The sequence below is a fragment of the Miniopterus schreibersii genome (genome assembly GCF_964146895.1).
Source record: "Miniopterus schreibersii genome assembly, chromosome: 9".
NCBI lineage: Eukaryota > Metazoa > Chordata > Mammalia > Chiroptera > Miniopteridae > Miniopterus > Miniopterus schreibersii.
In genome coordinates, this window is record NC_138118.1 from 68,347,557 (window position 1) to 68,363,509 (window position 15,953).

A 15,953-nucleotide genomic window follows, 5' to 3' on the forward strand; every position below is an offset into this window, starting at 1 on the left:
GCTTCCATTTTTTGTATCTTCTTCAATTTCTTTCTTCAGTGTCTTCTAATTTTCTGAGCACAGGTCTTTTACACCCTTGGTTAACTTTATTCCTATGTTGTTTTGTTTTTTGGTGCAATTATAAATAGGATTGTTTTCTTAGTTTCCCCTTTTGATAGTTCATTATTGTTATATAAAAATGCAACTGATTTCTGGATATATATTTTGTATCCTGCTATCTTACTGAATTCATTTATCAGTTCAAGTAATTTTTTGGTGGAGTTTTTAGGGTTCTCTATATAGGGTATCATGTCATCTACAAATAATGACAGTTTTACTTCTTCATTTTCAATTTGGATGCCTTTTATTTCTCCTTATCTGACTGCTGTGACCAGGACTTCCAGTACTATGTTAAATAAGAGTAGTGACAGTAAAATTCCCTTTCTTTTTTCTGATCTTAAGGGAAATGCTTTTAGTTTTTCCCCAGTGAGTATGATGTTAGCTGTGGATGTGTCATATATGGCAGGGGAAGATTCAAAGAAAAGCAAATTTGTGAAAGTCATTTATAAACTGGTATCATACACATAAAGTAAATAAGGAACAAAAATAATTTATAATTTTCGGCTATTAAGAAAGTTCTGGAGGGTAAGACATTGTTCTCAAAAGTGCAGCCAGTGTCACAGAAAGTATCTGTACTTTTTTTTACAATGCTTTTGAATTTTTCCAAAATTGAGACCAGGAAAATGATCTGGCTTTATAAGCCTACCTAGAAAAATTGGAAGAAGAAAAAATAAAGGCAGGGGAAACAAAGAGGGAACAGGATCAAAACATGAGAAATGTGACAAATAGGAAAAAGCGTAACTTCGGAAAGTGTTTAAATAACTTTAAAAACACCACAAAGCTGTGAGTTTATTTTATCTTATAAAGTACCATAAAGAACATATAGACCATGGTTTTATTAATGACATTTGCAGCTTGGTACCACAGTTTGCAGCTAATGATTATGAGGGGGGAAATGATGGCCCTAACAAGTCAGCTCTTTAGGACTCAGAAAGCTTTATCTTTAAATCCCTCATTTCTCTTTTTCACTCATTTTCTTCACATTTTCTTTCATCATTCACTCACTCTTCCCCCAATAATGTTTTCACTCCTGTCCAGTCCTCAATCCTCCATTTGTTAAAAAATGATTTGTGCCCTCCTCCTATCCCTTCATATGTTTCCTTTTCAAAACCCCATGGAACATGAGAGTTCTGAGACTATTCTGAGGCTGTTCCTAATCTCCTTCAAATCCAGTCGGGCCCAACTAAACATTCATTAAAGTCCCCTCCTTGGGGGAACTACACGCTGTAAAAATGGCAATAAAACCTCTGAAAATTGTAATGCTTGTGGATATAAAGAAAAGATACTCTCATAAAATTCAGTCTTCTTGACTTGTTTCTTGTCAGCTCAGCACTTGAAGCCCGATGTGTTAGCCCTCAGTACAAGATACAAGTTCTACCTATTCTAGTGCATGTGGATAGGGGCAGGATACATATTACAACAGGAAATTCCTGTTGTATTCCTTTAATATTATTATATTCTTGTACCTGGAGACTAATGTGACAGGAATCTTTAATAATAGAAGGGTTTGCTTTGATTGTGTTTCTTAAGTGTGCTTTTAGCCTTTCAAGTTAAACAGGCACTTTTTAAAAACTGTTATAATGGAGATTGAGAAGCTATAAATTTTAAATATTAAATATCTCCATAGTAAAGTCTAAGATATCAAACCAAAAGGTACAACATAATTAACATCCCGGAGAACTCTTTCACTGGTTGAGTCCTACTATGTCTTTCATGCAAACTTAATTAACAAGTTACCTTCTAAAATTCTCTTTCTGAGAAGAACCTAAAAAGTTGAGTGTTAGAAATGAGACAGGTCTCTAACAATAAAGTCCAGGATGCCATCTGTGATCATCCCATCAATTTTCTCAAGAAACGAATTTATGTAATTTGAAAAGCTTCTTTCTACAAAAAATTCTTATTTTTCCTAAAAGTGCATAGAATAATTATATATTTGAATATTTAATAATCCTCTGGACCAATTTTGGAGGTTTTCCCCCATGTTCCTAAAGACTGTAAAATTTTCACTACTGAATTTGATATTCCTTAATTTAGCAATATTTCCCTTTAGCAACCTCATAATGTGTCATTAAAAATTCCCAAGAAATGAAATTAAATTTTAGACGATCTTAAGCAACAACAATAACAACAAATAAACAAATAGCTACTTACAGGAAAAATCTCAAAAAACAATAGAAATTACACTTAAGTATTTATGTATCTTAAATATCTATCATACCATTAGATTTTTTAATGACTTTTAAATTAATATCAACCCAGACATAAACATCAATAACACTTCAGTATTCAATTATGCAATTAATTTTTCTGCACACATACATTTAGATCTATAAGGATACAGAATATATTTTATATATAGTTATTAATATAACTTTGCATCATTATGTTATATCATTATTAATATAACATCCTATCATGAGCATTTTCACACCAAAAACTCTACAGAAACACACCATTAAGTGACTCTTTAAAATTTCTACCAGTGTCACTAACTGGTCTCTAGAAATATAGGCTGCATAGAATTTCACACTTACAAAAATAGTGCCATCACCAACTTTATACACAAATCTTTGCCCATACTTCTAATAATTGTTCAGATGATTCTTTTAAAGGTTCTAGGAAAAAATTATAAATGCATACATATATGAATATATATTATCCCTATGCAAAGCTTTTATATAATAATTGACATTAATGTTAAAACATAAATATGTATCTACATATACATATGTGTGTATCCACAAAATCCATTCATTTTACAATATTAAGAACCTCGTGTAAGCTATGAACTCTTCCAGGTGCTAGAGATATAAAAAGTCCCTGCACTCATGGAACTGACATCAAAATAGGGGTATGTCAAGAAGTGATATCTAACAAGGTAAATTAACACAGAATAAAAAAAATACATGATGGAGGATGCTATTTTATGTGAGATTATCAAGGCAGGATTCTCTGAGGAGGTGACATTTGCACAAGGACCTAAATGAGGAGTGAAAACACACTTTGTGATTATTTGGAGAAAGTAGCCCAGATAGAGGGAAGCACAAGTACATAGGCCCTTTTTCATATATTTATGCTCACACACATCTTGTATGTTTGTTCCACTGAACATATATGTACTTGGTACTAATTATATATCACACAGGTTGCTAAGAACAAGACAGATACTGTTTCTGCCTCGCAAGGCTCAGAGTCTAGCAGGGGAGTCAGATATTTTATAAATGGCTTCCCAAGTAATTAATTATCATTTTGATGCTGGGCAGAAAAAAACAGGGCATTGGGAAAACTTATAGTGTGTTGACCTAACCTAGTCTGGGGAGGGAGCCGGAGAGCAGGAAAGTGATAATCTACCTAAAATCTGAGGGATATGTGTAGCAAGATAAGAAGGCAGTGAAGTTTCAGAAAGGAGGAAACATGTACTTGAGATCCAGTGCCTCAGTGCATCAGGGTTTAATTCTTCAGCAAAATCCATTGAAACATGATAGTTTAATGTGAGGACTGTGAGATTATATTCAAATTTTTGTCTAAACTATAACTATCATATATTTATTCTTTCTAATATAAATGTTTACATAAGAATAAACAAATTCTTTCATTAATTTCAGGAAAGATGGCAGATGTAGTCTAGCTCAGCAAGATTTAGGCTATAAAGTAGGATATCTGGATTAAAAAACAAAGAAATATATGGTAGCATAACATTTATATGATTAATGATGAAATGCAGGCAAATTCTTATACTTCAAATTCATTATTTTAAGAAAACAATATAAACCATGACTGACTATTCATATCATTAAAATGGATTCTACTTTACATAATCTCATTTTAAAACAGTAACTGATAGTCAAAATTCAGTCATAATTTAAAGTATGTATGTTATTAACTACCCTCTATCCAAAACGTGGTATTTTTTTATTATAAATGTCAATATTCATATTACCATTACCTCATATTTACTGGTTGTCTAACATCAACTACACACTGGACTAGTCTCTCTAACTTATATTTCATTGGGAAGTTTCTGACAAGCATAATGCCTGATATTCAACAACTGTTTAACCAATAAATTTGCAAATTAATGGCAGTAAAATTTACATAAGTACAAAAATATTTCCAAAACATGAAAAACAAAACAAATCTAATCCAGTATAATCTAGACATGAATAAATTACTTGCTGTTTTAAAAGAACTTACCTTAAAAATTTTAATTAACAAAATGTCTACACAGCTGTGCAGAAACTTTATCACAAAAAGCCTGAGACTGCTGTCCTTAGAAACACCTGCTACCGAGGTGGGCCCTCAGCCAGCACCTGGGAAACTGGCTCTTGGAGTATTCCCACTGAACAGTTAACTGATAAGGGTGGCTCACTGTGCCCAGACTGTTTGCATAAACAATATGGTTTATGTTAAACACCTGCTTTCCTCTGGGAATCTGGGCTTTTTTTATGTGGTAGGCAGGATGTCTATGTGACCAACTCCAATAAACACCTAGGACACCAAGTCTCTACTGGGCATCCTTGGGGAAAAATACCATACATATGTTGCTTCATTTTTTTGCTGGAGGGGAAGGTGGTGTTTATGCTCCCCTTCAGGGGAGGGACAGAACATAAGGAAGCCTGCACATGGATTCCTCCAGACTCTGCCTATGTCTCTTCCTCACAGGATCCAGGTGAGCATCCTCACTTCACTGTAATCTTTTCAAGCCATGAGTATATACTGAGTCCCATGAATTCTTCTAGAAAATCTCCAAATCTAGGATAACCTCAACACAGCAACTTTCTCAGAAGGCCAGAAGTCTTACCTGCTGATATGCTGCATAGATCACATCATACAGAAAAGCCTGTGGCATCTCACTGGCTCTGTGTCTGGCACGTTCTAGTGAGTGGTCTAAGTGACCATTGGCAGATGGACTGATGACAGTGGATACAAGAGGTCGAATTGCTCCTGCTGCCTAAGTAACAAACAGAGGCAAGCAACACATTTATTTCCCCTAGAAAATATTCTGAAGTGAGATTCTAAACTCTGCATTTTATTTTTGGAAGCAAATCTTATGCATTCAGCAAACTACCTCAAGAAAATATCTGAACAAGTGTTCATTTGGTTCATAGATCAAATCATGTCACATCAGAAACCAATCTCCTAATATTACAGTTTCATAGACTAAGAAAATTTTCTTCAGTATAGGTTCAAAATCCTTTTCGTACAGGCTGTTGAAGCCAAATTCTAAAAAAGGAGGCAAAGATATAATTGGGTATTCCCTGGAGATGGGGGAAAGAAAGAGAAAGACTATTATGAAAGAACTGAAATGGATTACTCATGAATTACTAATTCGTGTGCTTTCAAAAGATTTAATTTACACATAACGTAATTAAGGAAACTGACATATTCCCTAAGATCCCCAAAATGAGATTCAACAACAGCCCGTGTAACAATGAATTTATGTCTTGCTCTAATTCCTGAGAAAAGCAGTTCCCTTCAAACCCAGCGTTAATGGAAAAATATCAGGCAAAATATACATTAATATCAATTGCTCTGATAAAAGCTGTTTCATTAATAGATGCATCTAAACTTTATTTAAAAAACACACCTTCATATCTGACAATTTTTACCTTTATCTTTAATACAGCTTCATTGTAATATAGTCTTAAAGGTCATTACCAAACAGCTGCCTTGGAGAAGTAGCCTTAAAATATAGTTCCTATGGTAGGGAGTTAAACTAAACCTCCTTCTATTTTATCCAAAATACCCTGTCTTCCACATAATTGCTATATGGGGGTTGCAGCACATGAAGCTAATACACAAATACAACAAATTTGGTCTTAATCCCAACATCTGAGTAAGATAGACAGTCAATGAACTAGTTCACAAAAGTCAAGAGACTGGCTGAAAATCAAAGCTAATTATGAGCCACATAAAGAGTTTACAACTGTGTCACCATTTCCAGTGACTCAAGTAAAAATTTGGACCCTAGGTGTAAAAGCAATAATGAGGAGACAGCCAGTGGTGACAGGGAGGAAGTGATGTCCAAGTAGGTGAAAGGTAGGTAAGGTAGGTAAGGAACAAGCCCAAATGGCCAAGCCTATCAGTAGGGGTAAGAAGACAAAACAGGAAAGAAACACATGCACACACATGTATTCTGACATAGCTTTTAAGAAAAAAAATTAAATTTCCATTACAACTACTTACAGGTAATTTTATGCCAAGCCATGGAATAAAAATTTATTTAAAAGAGAACATGAGACATACAAATTGTCAACATTAGAAGCTCCCCAGCAAAACAACTATAAACAGTGAAAAGTATTTAAAAAACAAACATGTAAAAGCCTTTGAAAATTGTCCTAAAGGCATTCAGCAAATTAGGGAACATTTATTCAAGAAAATCTACTAAACCTCGGTGAGAACAGAGAGCGCCTGTGGTGCTCGTTTCACGATCCGTTTCTTCTCTCATTCCACAACCAGTTTAGTATGACTGAGGTTCCTCTTCGAATAGGTATGGCCAAAAAATGGGGCTCCCTCTCTGACTAATTCCCAATGGGAGAAGCCGAGTGCTAACATTTCCCATCCTGCTCAGCTCCAGTCACTCACTGAGGCTAAATAACACATGGGTGTGGCCAAGAGGTTGGAGACACCCACCTACAGGGTGAGAATCCGCCCCGGAAATGGGAGGCAGAGAAGACTGGGGCCTGGATCTCTCTGGCCCCAGATCACACATAGTGCACAGGTTCTATACCAGAAGAGGCAAAAAGAGAATATGGGAGCCTTCTAATGCTCCCATGCAGCACCCTACTCATGAAGTAGGCGTATCACTTTGAGACACAAGTCATCATGCCCACCCACAGCTCCACAGTGGTGCAGTGATTATTCACAAGGCAAGAGACAGGCTCTATGAACAGGGAGCAATGAAGCTTTCCCCAAGGAAACTCACCCTATTTGGAAAAGAGCATGAGGTAGTTTAAGCCCAAGGGCACTCTCAAAAGAAATGAGATTATCATGGTAAGCAATTAAGAGGAGGCCAATAGCTACAGGAGACCAAAAAGCTAAACTGTAGGCCAGCTAGTTTACCAGAGAACACCAGGGAAAGAGACAACTAACAAGAGCCTCCATGGGATTAGAGCAAACCTACAATACTGGTCTTGAAAACCACCTGTGCAAAGGGGCCAGAGCTTAACTGGATCAGACTGCAGAGCAATTTATGTCCTGCCCCCCCGCCCCCCCCAAAAAAAGGAGTAATGAGCTGGCAATAAATGAAGCTCATCAGTTGGGTGTGATATCAACCGAGGCAGTCAGTATAACAGAGAGATCAGGAAACACAGTTAAAGATAACCCTGCTGAAACCACATGCCCAACACTGTACCCTCTGAGAAGTGACATCAGAGGCTTCACCCTGTAGAGGAAAAAGTCTTCACTAAAATAGATCCGTGAAGCCTGGTCGAGTGTGGCTCAGCAATTAAGCATCGACCTAGGATCCAGGAGATCGGAGTTCAATTCCCAGCAGGGCACATGCCTGGGCTGTGGGCTCGATCCCCAGTAGGAGGCATGCAGGAGGCAGCCAATCAGTGACTCTCTCATCATTGATATTTCTATCTCTCTCCCTCTCCCTTCCTCTCTAAAATCAATAAAGATATATATTTTTTAAATAAAATAGATCAGCGAACTTGCAAACAAATGAGCAAACAACAAGTCCTAGGGATGTGGGAAAGAGAGAATCAATATCTAAAACTTATAAAATACATTATTTAAAAGAATCAGTTTTTCAAAATATTGAGATGCAATGAAACGGAAAAGTGAACTACACAAAAGGAAAAAAAGCAAGCAACATAAAGTGCATAAATAGATGAAAAAAATGCCTAGCCCATTAACAAAATGGTAACTTAAACCACAGAGAGAAAGCGTTTTCCACTAACGGGATCAGGAAAAAATAAGTCTAAAAATATCAAGTGACGGTAAGGATGTGAGGCAACTCAAACTTTCGTTATACTCTGTTGATGAGAATATAATTTGACACAAATTTTGAAAATAACTCAGCCTCTTCTAGTAAAGCTGATAACCTGCATACATCTTGACTCTAGAAAAATCCTGGCACATGTGCATCAGACGATATGCATAACAATGTTCATACTAGCAATGTTTGCGTTAGCAAAACTAAAAAAGCAAAATAAATGTCCATCAACTGTAAATAGATGAATTGTGAAATATAAAGTAGTGATCATAAATGAACTACAGCTGCACAGATTCCCATGCATACATTTCCCCAAATATGCTGTGCAAAAAAATACTGTCAAGATATATGAAATACATTATACTAAAAAAAACATACAAATATATATTAATTATATGTCAATTATACCTCAAAAAATAAAATCTAAAAAAATCATACACACATTAACAAATGTTATTTAGGGATACATGCTACAAAACTGAAGAAAAAAGCAAGAAAGCAATTAAAAACAAAGAGCAGAGTAGTGTTTATCCATCTGGGAGGAGTTAATAAGTTCAGGGCAGGGACACAGTTTCAAAATGACTAGTAAAGTTCTATTTATTATATGAGGTGGTAGATCTGGAGGTGTCCAAAGTTTTCTGCATGTTTTCAGTATTTTTAAAAAGAAAATTTCTAAGATGTGTATTTATGGACTCGCATTTTTTATTATTAAAAACTAACTTCTCGACACCAGAAATCAGATATATTTGAAATGTCATGGCAGAACGGTGAATTTCATTAATTAGTAGGTCTCTGTCTATGGAATCCAAAAGATCATTTAGAAAGTAGTACAACATGAAGACAACTGAAAGCACCAAGTGACTATCAGCTTCCAGGGTCTTACTAAACAAAAGGCCCAGGAAAAGGGTCACAGGTGAAAATAACTCCTTTGCTGACCCTTCTTTTCTCTGACTGCTCCTCACCCAGCTATACGGTATAAACAGATATAGAAGCAAGATGCTAACGCTAATAGACATGTCCTCCATGCCTAGTTCCATGGCAAAGGACATTTGTTCAGAAATTAACATGCAATGAATCCTGAATTATATGAGCTTTTCTGAAATTCAAGGCATCAAATTATGACACAAGTATGAACAAAGATGGTTAGTTGCCTCCCAAATACAGTGATCTGGGAAGTCTGTTATATCAAGCATGAGTCCCAAGTTATCAAGTACACTGTCTCCCTTATTACACTGAATTAGTGTAATAAGTCCTAAATGGAAGCTTAACAGCTCAGCACCACGGTGATTACTTGCCTCCCAGGCTAATCTATCCAAGTATTTCCACATGTCAATGCATGGAAATCATCGTAGATATAAATCATACAATGAGCAATAATGAACCCCACCTCTACTGTTTACTTTTTAAAGCAAAATTGAACAATAGTTATCACCCATCCACATAGCAGGTGCTAACAGGCATTCCTCCTCGGGCATCTGCATTCAAGCTAATTACGACAATGTACATCAGAAATCCTCCAACCTCGTAATTATAGTTTCAGTTAGCTGAATTGTCTTTACTGAAATACTACTTAATAAATATTTATAGAATAACACCTTCAAAGCTAATCATTAGCAATTATAAGATTTTGAATATTTTATAACAAAATACTTCCAATCTCCTTTTTTGACAAATTAAAATAATCTATTATTTATTCAATATAGAAATACAATTGTTTTAGAAAAACCTCTGTCCAACTTACTATATCACTGCAAAACACCCTAAAAGTAAATATACAGCAAAAAAGAATAAGGAGTCCTCCATTTTATATACTACTGACCTTTCATTCATGGAAACTAGTAACATTACCTTAAATCGAATAGGATCAGGCATATAACACTTGGATATGTAATAAGAGTTATTTCATTTTAATCCCTAAGTACACTCATTTTGCCTTTATCTACCCCTTCTCCAACTTCAGTTTAAGGTAATTCATTGAACAGATATGTAGGGGTTGGTGATTTCAGGTAAAGAAGTAAAACAAAAGCTTTTTCACACAGTATCTTCTCCAGCATCAGAAACAGGTCAAGTTTCACTTATTCCAGGCAGTCAGGGAGTAATTCAGCATTTTCCCTGGGCATTTAATTCTTTGTCAAAGTAAGCCTAAAATGTCGTACTAAATCAGAACTCACTGCTTACTCACAAAAGAAGTTGCTTCACTACAGCTAGGAATTAAATCAACACCAAAGTGTCTCTCCAATAGATAATGACACAGGATCCAAAGACCCAGGGGAGCTCATTACCTGAACCCCACCCAGGACCAAACTCTGACCTTCAGTGCACTTGTTTATGATCAAAACCATCCAACAGAGATCAAGTACAAGTGATTATTAGCCTAGGTCTCTTCTATCTAACATCAAATTTCCAAACTGAGTCAAATATCGACCAAGCAATTTTTCATCTCTATTTTAGAACATGCCCAGAACATACTGCATAAAGTTGCAAAACTGAGTAGTGGGAAAGTATGTTCCTCCTGATGCACAGATAGTAAACTTAATAGGATTTCCAAAGTGCCATCAATCATTGGTAAATACAGTCAGGCTGCAGAACCCAAAGACATCACATACAAACACACCCACACACCACTTGTCAAAGTTTCTGATTATGACATAAATTTCAGTTTCACTTTAGAGGATGACTAGAGGCTTTCTAAGTAAAAACGAGTTACTGTTTAATGAAGAAATGTATATTCTTCCTATACAAGAAATGATGTCTAGAGAAACATTTTAAGTCCTCTTTAAGATTCTACCATTACTGAAGTGCTTTAAATATTTTCAAGAAACAAAATATCCAGAGCCATTCTTAAACTGCCACCATACCCCATTGCTCACTAAATTACAGAGACAACTGTTCACCTTAAGGAAAGGAATAAAGTGGTGATTATTTCACAATCGACCTAAGTCAAGTCGTTATGCTGTACACCTTAAACTTATTTAGTGCTTTATGTTAATTATATCTCAATAAACTGGGGGGGAGAAAAAATATAAAAACGTGTAATGTTATGATTAATTATGGTTAACCCTGTCAATTTATTATCATTATCCACCACATAACTGGTGTGGGGGTTGGGGCTGTAAACAGGAATGCTGCTAACCACCACACAGCACACAGGACAGCCTCCACTACAAAGAATTATCTTACCCAAAATGTCAGCTGTGCCATGCTTGAGAGACCCTGTGCAACATCACTATTCAAATATAGAAAGAAATTATGGTGTGGAACCTGCTCACAGATGCAAAAACCCCTGTTGCTTTAAATATTAGAAAGTAACCCAATACAAGAGGTAAATACGGGGGACCTGGTTTTATGAGGATTCAGTGAGATGTACCAAAAACCTGTGCTCAAAAGGTCCCAGGCAATTAGAACTCATAGGTAAATACAATTCCATGGGTAGGTCTGCAGAATTGTGGCAAGCAAATTAGTATATTTGTAATCTTAGACTTTTGAGTGATTTCTTAAGACATTTTCATACTCTAATGGCATTATTACTACGTTCTGATATATGACTATAACAAAGAAATTCTAGAACAGTCTCACAATCTATAATACTATAAACTTCCTAAAACCAATTACTCTAACATCTTTGGATCACCATGCCCATTTTAAATAACTTGACATTTAAATACAATTCTATCAAAACTCAGCAAATGGACTCACTCTATAGAGTTTGCCTCTCTTATCCATCCTTATAAGTATAAATACTCACTCCATGTTCCTTAGCAGCTGTGGCCACTTTCAGGAGGATGTCTTCCTCAACAAAAGGTCTCACAGCATCGTGGATAATCACTACTTCTGGCTTCGAGAGCCTGGAGTCTGGCTGATCCCCGGCCAGAGCTTTCAGTCCATTGAATATTGACCTGTGGCGGGTCACTCCAGCTTCAACCAGTGAAATGCGTTTATGCTGGTACCTCTGAATAATACCTTTCATCGTTTCCATGTTCTCTCCAGTCACTGCCACGACAATGTCCTTTATCCAACACACTCTAAAAGGAAAGTATGTATACATTTCATATAAATTGCTTCTTATAAAACAACTAAAGTTAAGCTAATAACAAAAAATTGAATTTTTAGTAAGTACTAGTATATCTTCATAGAGAGATTAAAAATTGAAAGTTTGTAACAGTCACTTTTATGAATTTTTATCAAATCTAGTAAAGAGGTTAAAAAATAAAACACCAGTGACTATGTCACACTATAGATAGAAACAGACAGATAGAAACACAGTATTTCACAATATGTAGTGTGAAATTATCTACCCATAGTGTGAAAAACAGATATGATATATAGATATATCACACAGATTTCTGACTGAAAAGTTAATTTTGAATAATTACAATATTAATCAGTAGAGAAAAAAGGATATAACAAGAATATACTTTTAAATTGATTTTCTCCAAATTTTTTTTCCTCATAGAACAGGAACACTTCAAAGCACTTTTAAATTCCAAAAGCTCTGTCTCTTTCAGAAAGTTCATTGAATTGGCAACTAAGCTGGATAACTAACACAAATTTTGCCTACATCAAGGTGAAATACTGTAGCTTAAATGGGGAAAATACAATAATTAAATTAGTATAAGTCAAACTTGAATAAAATGGGTAAAACTCATAACTTAGTAAAATATAAAATTAAAAGAAATAAATTAATCTGTTAAGTCCAATACAAAATATAAACCAATTTTTTTCTGTTGTAAATTGTTTTCTTAAAAACGAACTACTGACATACATTGAGGACTACATTAAAGAAGTTGGGCAGACTTCACTTGAACACCAGTGCTAACGACACAGGGTGATGTCATTTTTAGACTCAGTGTTCCACAGCCCACAGGCCTTAACCAGGAAAACTCCCTCTGAACTATGATGTCAACTCTGAATGAAGGTCACTTTAAAATTTAATGGGATCCCTGGCCAATGAGATTCTATATGTTCATACTAGACAGTTAAAAGTCTTAAACATAATTTTTTAAAATATGTTTTTATTGATTTTAGAGAGAGAGGAAGAGAGGACGGGGGGGGGGGGACATCACTGAGAGAGAGAAACATTGATTAGCTGCCTCCTGCACACCCCCTACTGGGGGTCAAGCCCACAACCCACCCCCTACCCCCTACGTGCCCTGACCAGGAATTGAGCTGGCAACCTCTAGGTGCATGGAATGACACTCAGCCAACTAAGCCACACCTGCCAGGGCTTAAACATGTTTTTAAAGAGATGGAAGAGGGGTCTAAAAATTACTAAATAGTGAAATTAACTCTCTACTTCATTGAAAAAGGAATAAACAACATTGGTTTACTCAATAATTATCAATCTCCTACCATCTGTTATTGGACAAACCCCTTTCATAACCCAAACCCCATTCTGCCTGTGGCTACAAGAATACTACACTGATGAGAGAAACCAAGAGCTACTTGACAGGCACGCCGTCTTTTCATTTTCAGTCCATTCCTTTAACAAATATTTACTGAGCACCAAATAAATGATCAGCATTGAGTATACAATGGAAATAGTCACCGCCTTCACAGAGATAAAAGATGAAACAAATAAGAACACCAATAAACAACTGCAAGCTGTGATCAAGTGCTATGAAGGGGCAGTCCAGGCTCCAGGATTGTGTACAAGTAGAATATTTAACCGGCAGAGAAAAGTCCCAGATGATGCTCCTTTAGGGAGAAGAGTTTGCTCCACCATCCAAGCTGTTGAATGGCAGGAAAACAAGCAAAGGGGTTTGGAGGGAGGGGGAGAGAAGCAGAGGCCTTGGCAAGGTCCTGAGGGGCTGGGAAGAAACAGAGTGGAGTTCTGTGAGCAAGGGGGAGAAGGACACATGGAGAGGCTGGAGGCCCAGGAAAGCACCAGGCTGGGATAGGCCATGAGGACCTCCCAGGCCATTCTAGAGGTTTAAATCTTTAACCCTAAAAGTAATAGGAAGCCATAGAAAAGTTTAATGCATGAGAAGACATTTATGCTAATATATAAATTAACTCACTTCCACCAATGTTCTAGACACTGTTCTATGACATGATGGTAACAGAATAATGGCCCCCAAAAGATGTCCCATTTCCTAGCTCCCAAAACCTGTGACCATGTAACCTTACATGCCGAAATACTGTTGCTGATGTGATTATGGGTCTTGAGATGGAAAGAACATCCAGGAATATCTCAGTTGGTGCAAAATAATTCTAAGAGTCCTTGTAAATGACAGAGGTAAATGAATCAAAGAAGGAGATGTGATAACAGAAGCTGCAGTCAGAGTGATACAGGACCACAAGTCCAGGGTGACCTTCTAGAATCTAGAAAATGCCAAATAAATGGATTGTCCCTAGAGCCTCCAGAAGGAACAGGGCACTGTCAGTATCTTAGCCCAGTGGGACTGATTTGGGGCTTCTGACCTCCAGGAGTATAAGAAAATAAATTTCTGTTGCATGAGCCACTTGGTTCATGGAAATTTTTACAGAAGCAATATGAAACAAATTTAACAGCATACTTTTTACTCTGGCTGCAAGGTATAAAATAGATTGGGTAGAAAGAGAAAGAATGCAGATAGATCAGGTGGGAGGCTACTGCTGAAGTCCAGCAAGACAGTGATGGTAGTCTGGCTACCAGATGGAGCTTCTAGATGGGATTTAAGAGATAAATTAGAGGTAATCTACATTAGTCAGCAAGATTGGCAAAATAAGTCAGTTATCACATAAAGTAAATAATAGCTAACATCAATTGAGCACTATGTCTTAAGCATTAGAAATGCTGTTCTCTCATGTAATCCTCACAACACTATGCTGTCTCTCATAATCTGGGAAACAAATCAGAAAGATATCTGATATACAGATTACATTATATCTTATTTTCCTACATTACAATCTTATGCCAAAAAAAAAATACTTGGAGAAAAAAATCTTTTACCATTTTTCATCAAGATTATACAACATTCTGTCTTCTAGAATGTAGGCTCCACAACAGTATGGACAATCTGTTTTGTCCATTTCTTTACATCTAATACCTAGCAGGTGCTCAGTTATTTGTTGAATGAACAAGTGACTTTGGTCTGTCTCATCTACCAGGAGCAGTGTAACATCTTACAACATTGCAGAGTTTTAAGGATTACAAAAACACAGGATGCTCTCTTCATTAACCTAGTTAGCTATAAAAATCAAGACTAAACACAGCCTTGCCTATACAATGTGATTTTGTGGACTGTTTTGTTTTGAGGTGTTATACTCTTTACTCTAATTTCTAGATCCTAAGGCTCCTAGAGGACCAGGATTACTTATATAAGTAACTTGGGGGAATTTTGATAACATATAAACATTGAAATAATTCACAGAATATCAAAGAATAAAATATGTAGTAATCTGTGCAGGCAATAAAAGGGATTCTGGAATAAGCTAAGTATGGGTTGCGCTTTGTTTTTTAGCCCACCCATCCTCCACTCCTTTTTGCAAATTTAACAATTGATAGAACTTACACTGTACTAACATGGTTTAGAGTTTATACTGTACTTCACAAAGCCCTTAGCAAATGACAGTGACAGTTCTTCAGTGTCCCCAAAATATGGGGTTTCCCATGAGTCTGTCTCCATGGGCACAACTCTCCCATAATATATTGCACCAACCTCGTTGCTGGTCTCCTTCTCACCTCAACACAATCCATTCTCACCAGTTCTAGATGATTTTTCTCAAGTGTAAACCTGAAGCCATCCCCTGCTGGTTCTTGAGGAGGGCCCTTCAAGACTTGACCTCAGCCTACTTCTCCCTGCACTTATGTCCCTCTTACTCTACTGACTATATTCTCTCTCACACCTATGTCTTTGCTTGTGCAGCTTCCTTTGCCTCTCAACACTTATCACCTGACTCTATCACTTCCCCAACCCCACCCACTCCAGGCTGA

At 36.4% G+C, this 15,953-nt stretch overlaps 1 protein-coding gene across 3 annotated transcripts in view; it reads right to left on the bottom strand.

Moving 5' to 3' along the window:
- CRPPA (CDP-L-ribitol pyrophosphorylase A) overlaps window positions 1-15,953 on the bottom strand; it is a 168,652-nt gene that overhangs the window by 145,129 nt on the left and 7,570 nt on the right. For 2 of the 3 annotated variants that reach the window (XM_081147684.1, XM_081147685.1), the window contains exons 2-3: window positions 11,784-12,060; window positions 4,901-5,050 (exon numbers count right to left, since the gene is read on the bottom strand). In XM_081147684.1, coding sequence (XP_081003810.1) covers window positions 4,901-5,050; window positions 11,784-12,060 — 427 coding nt within the window. The remainder of the gene's footprint in view (window positions 1-4,900; window positions 5,051-11,783; window positions 12,061-15,953) is intronic. The other variant, XM_081147686.1, reaches the window with a different exon arrangement.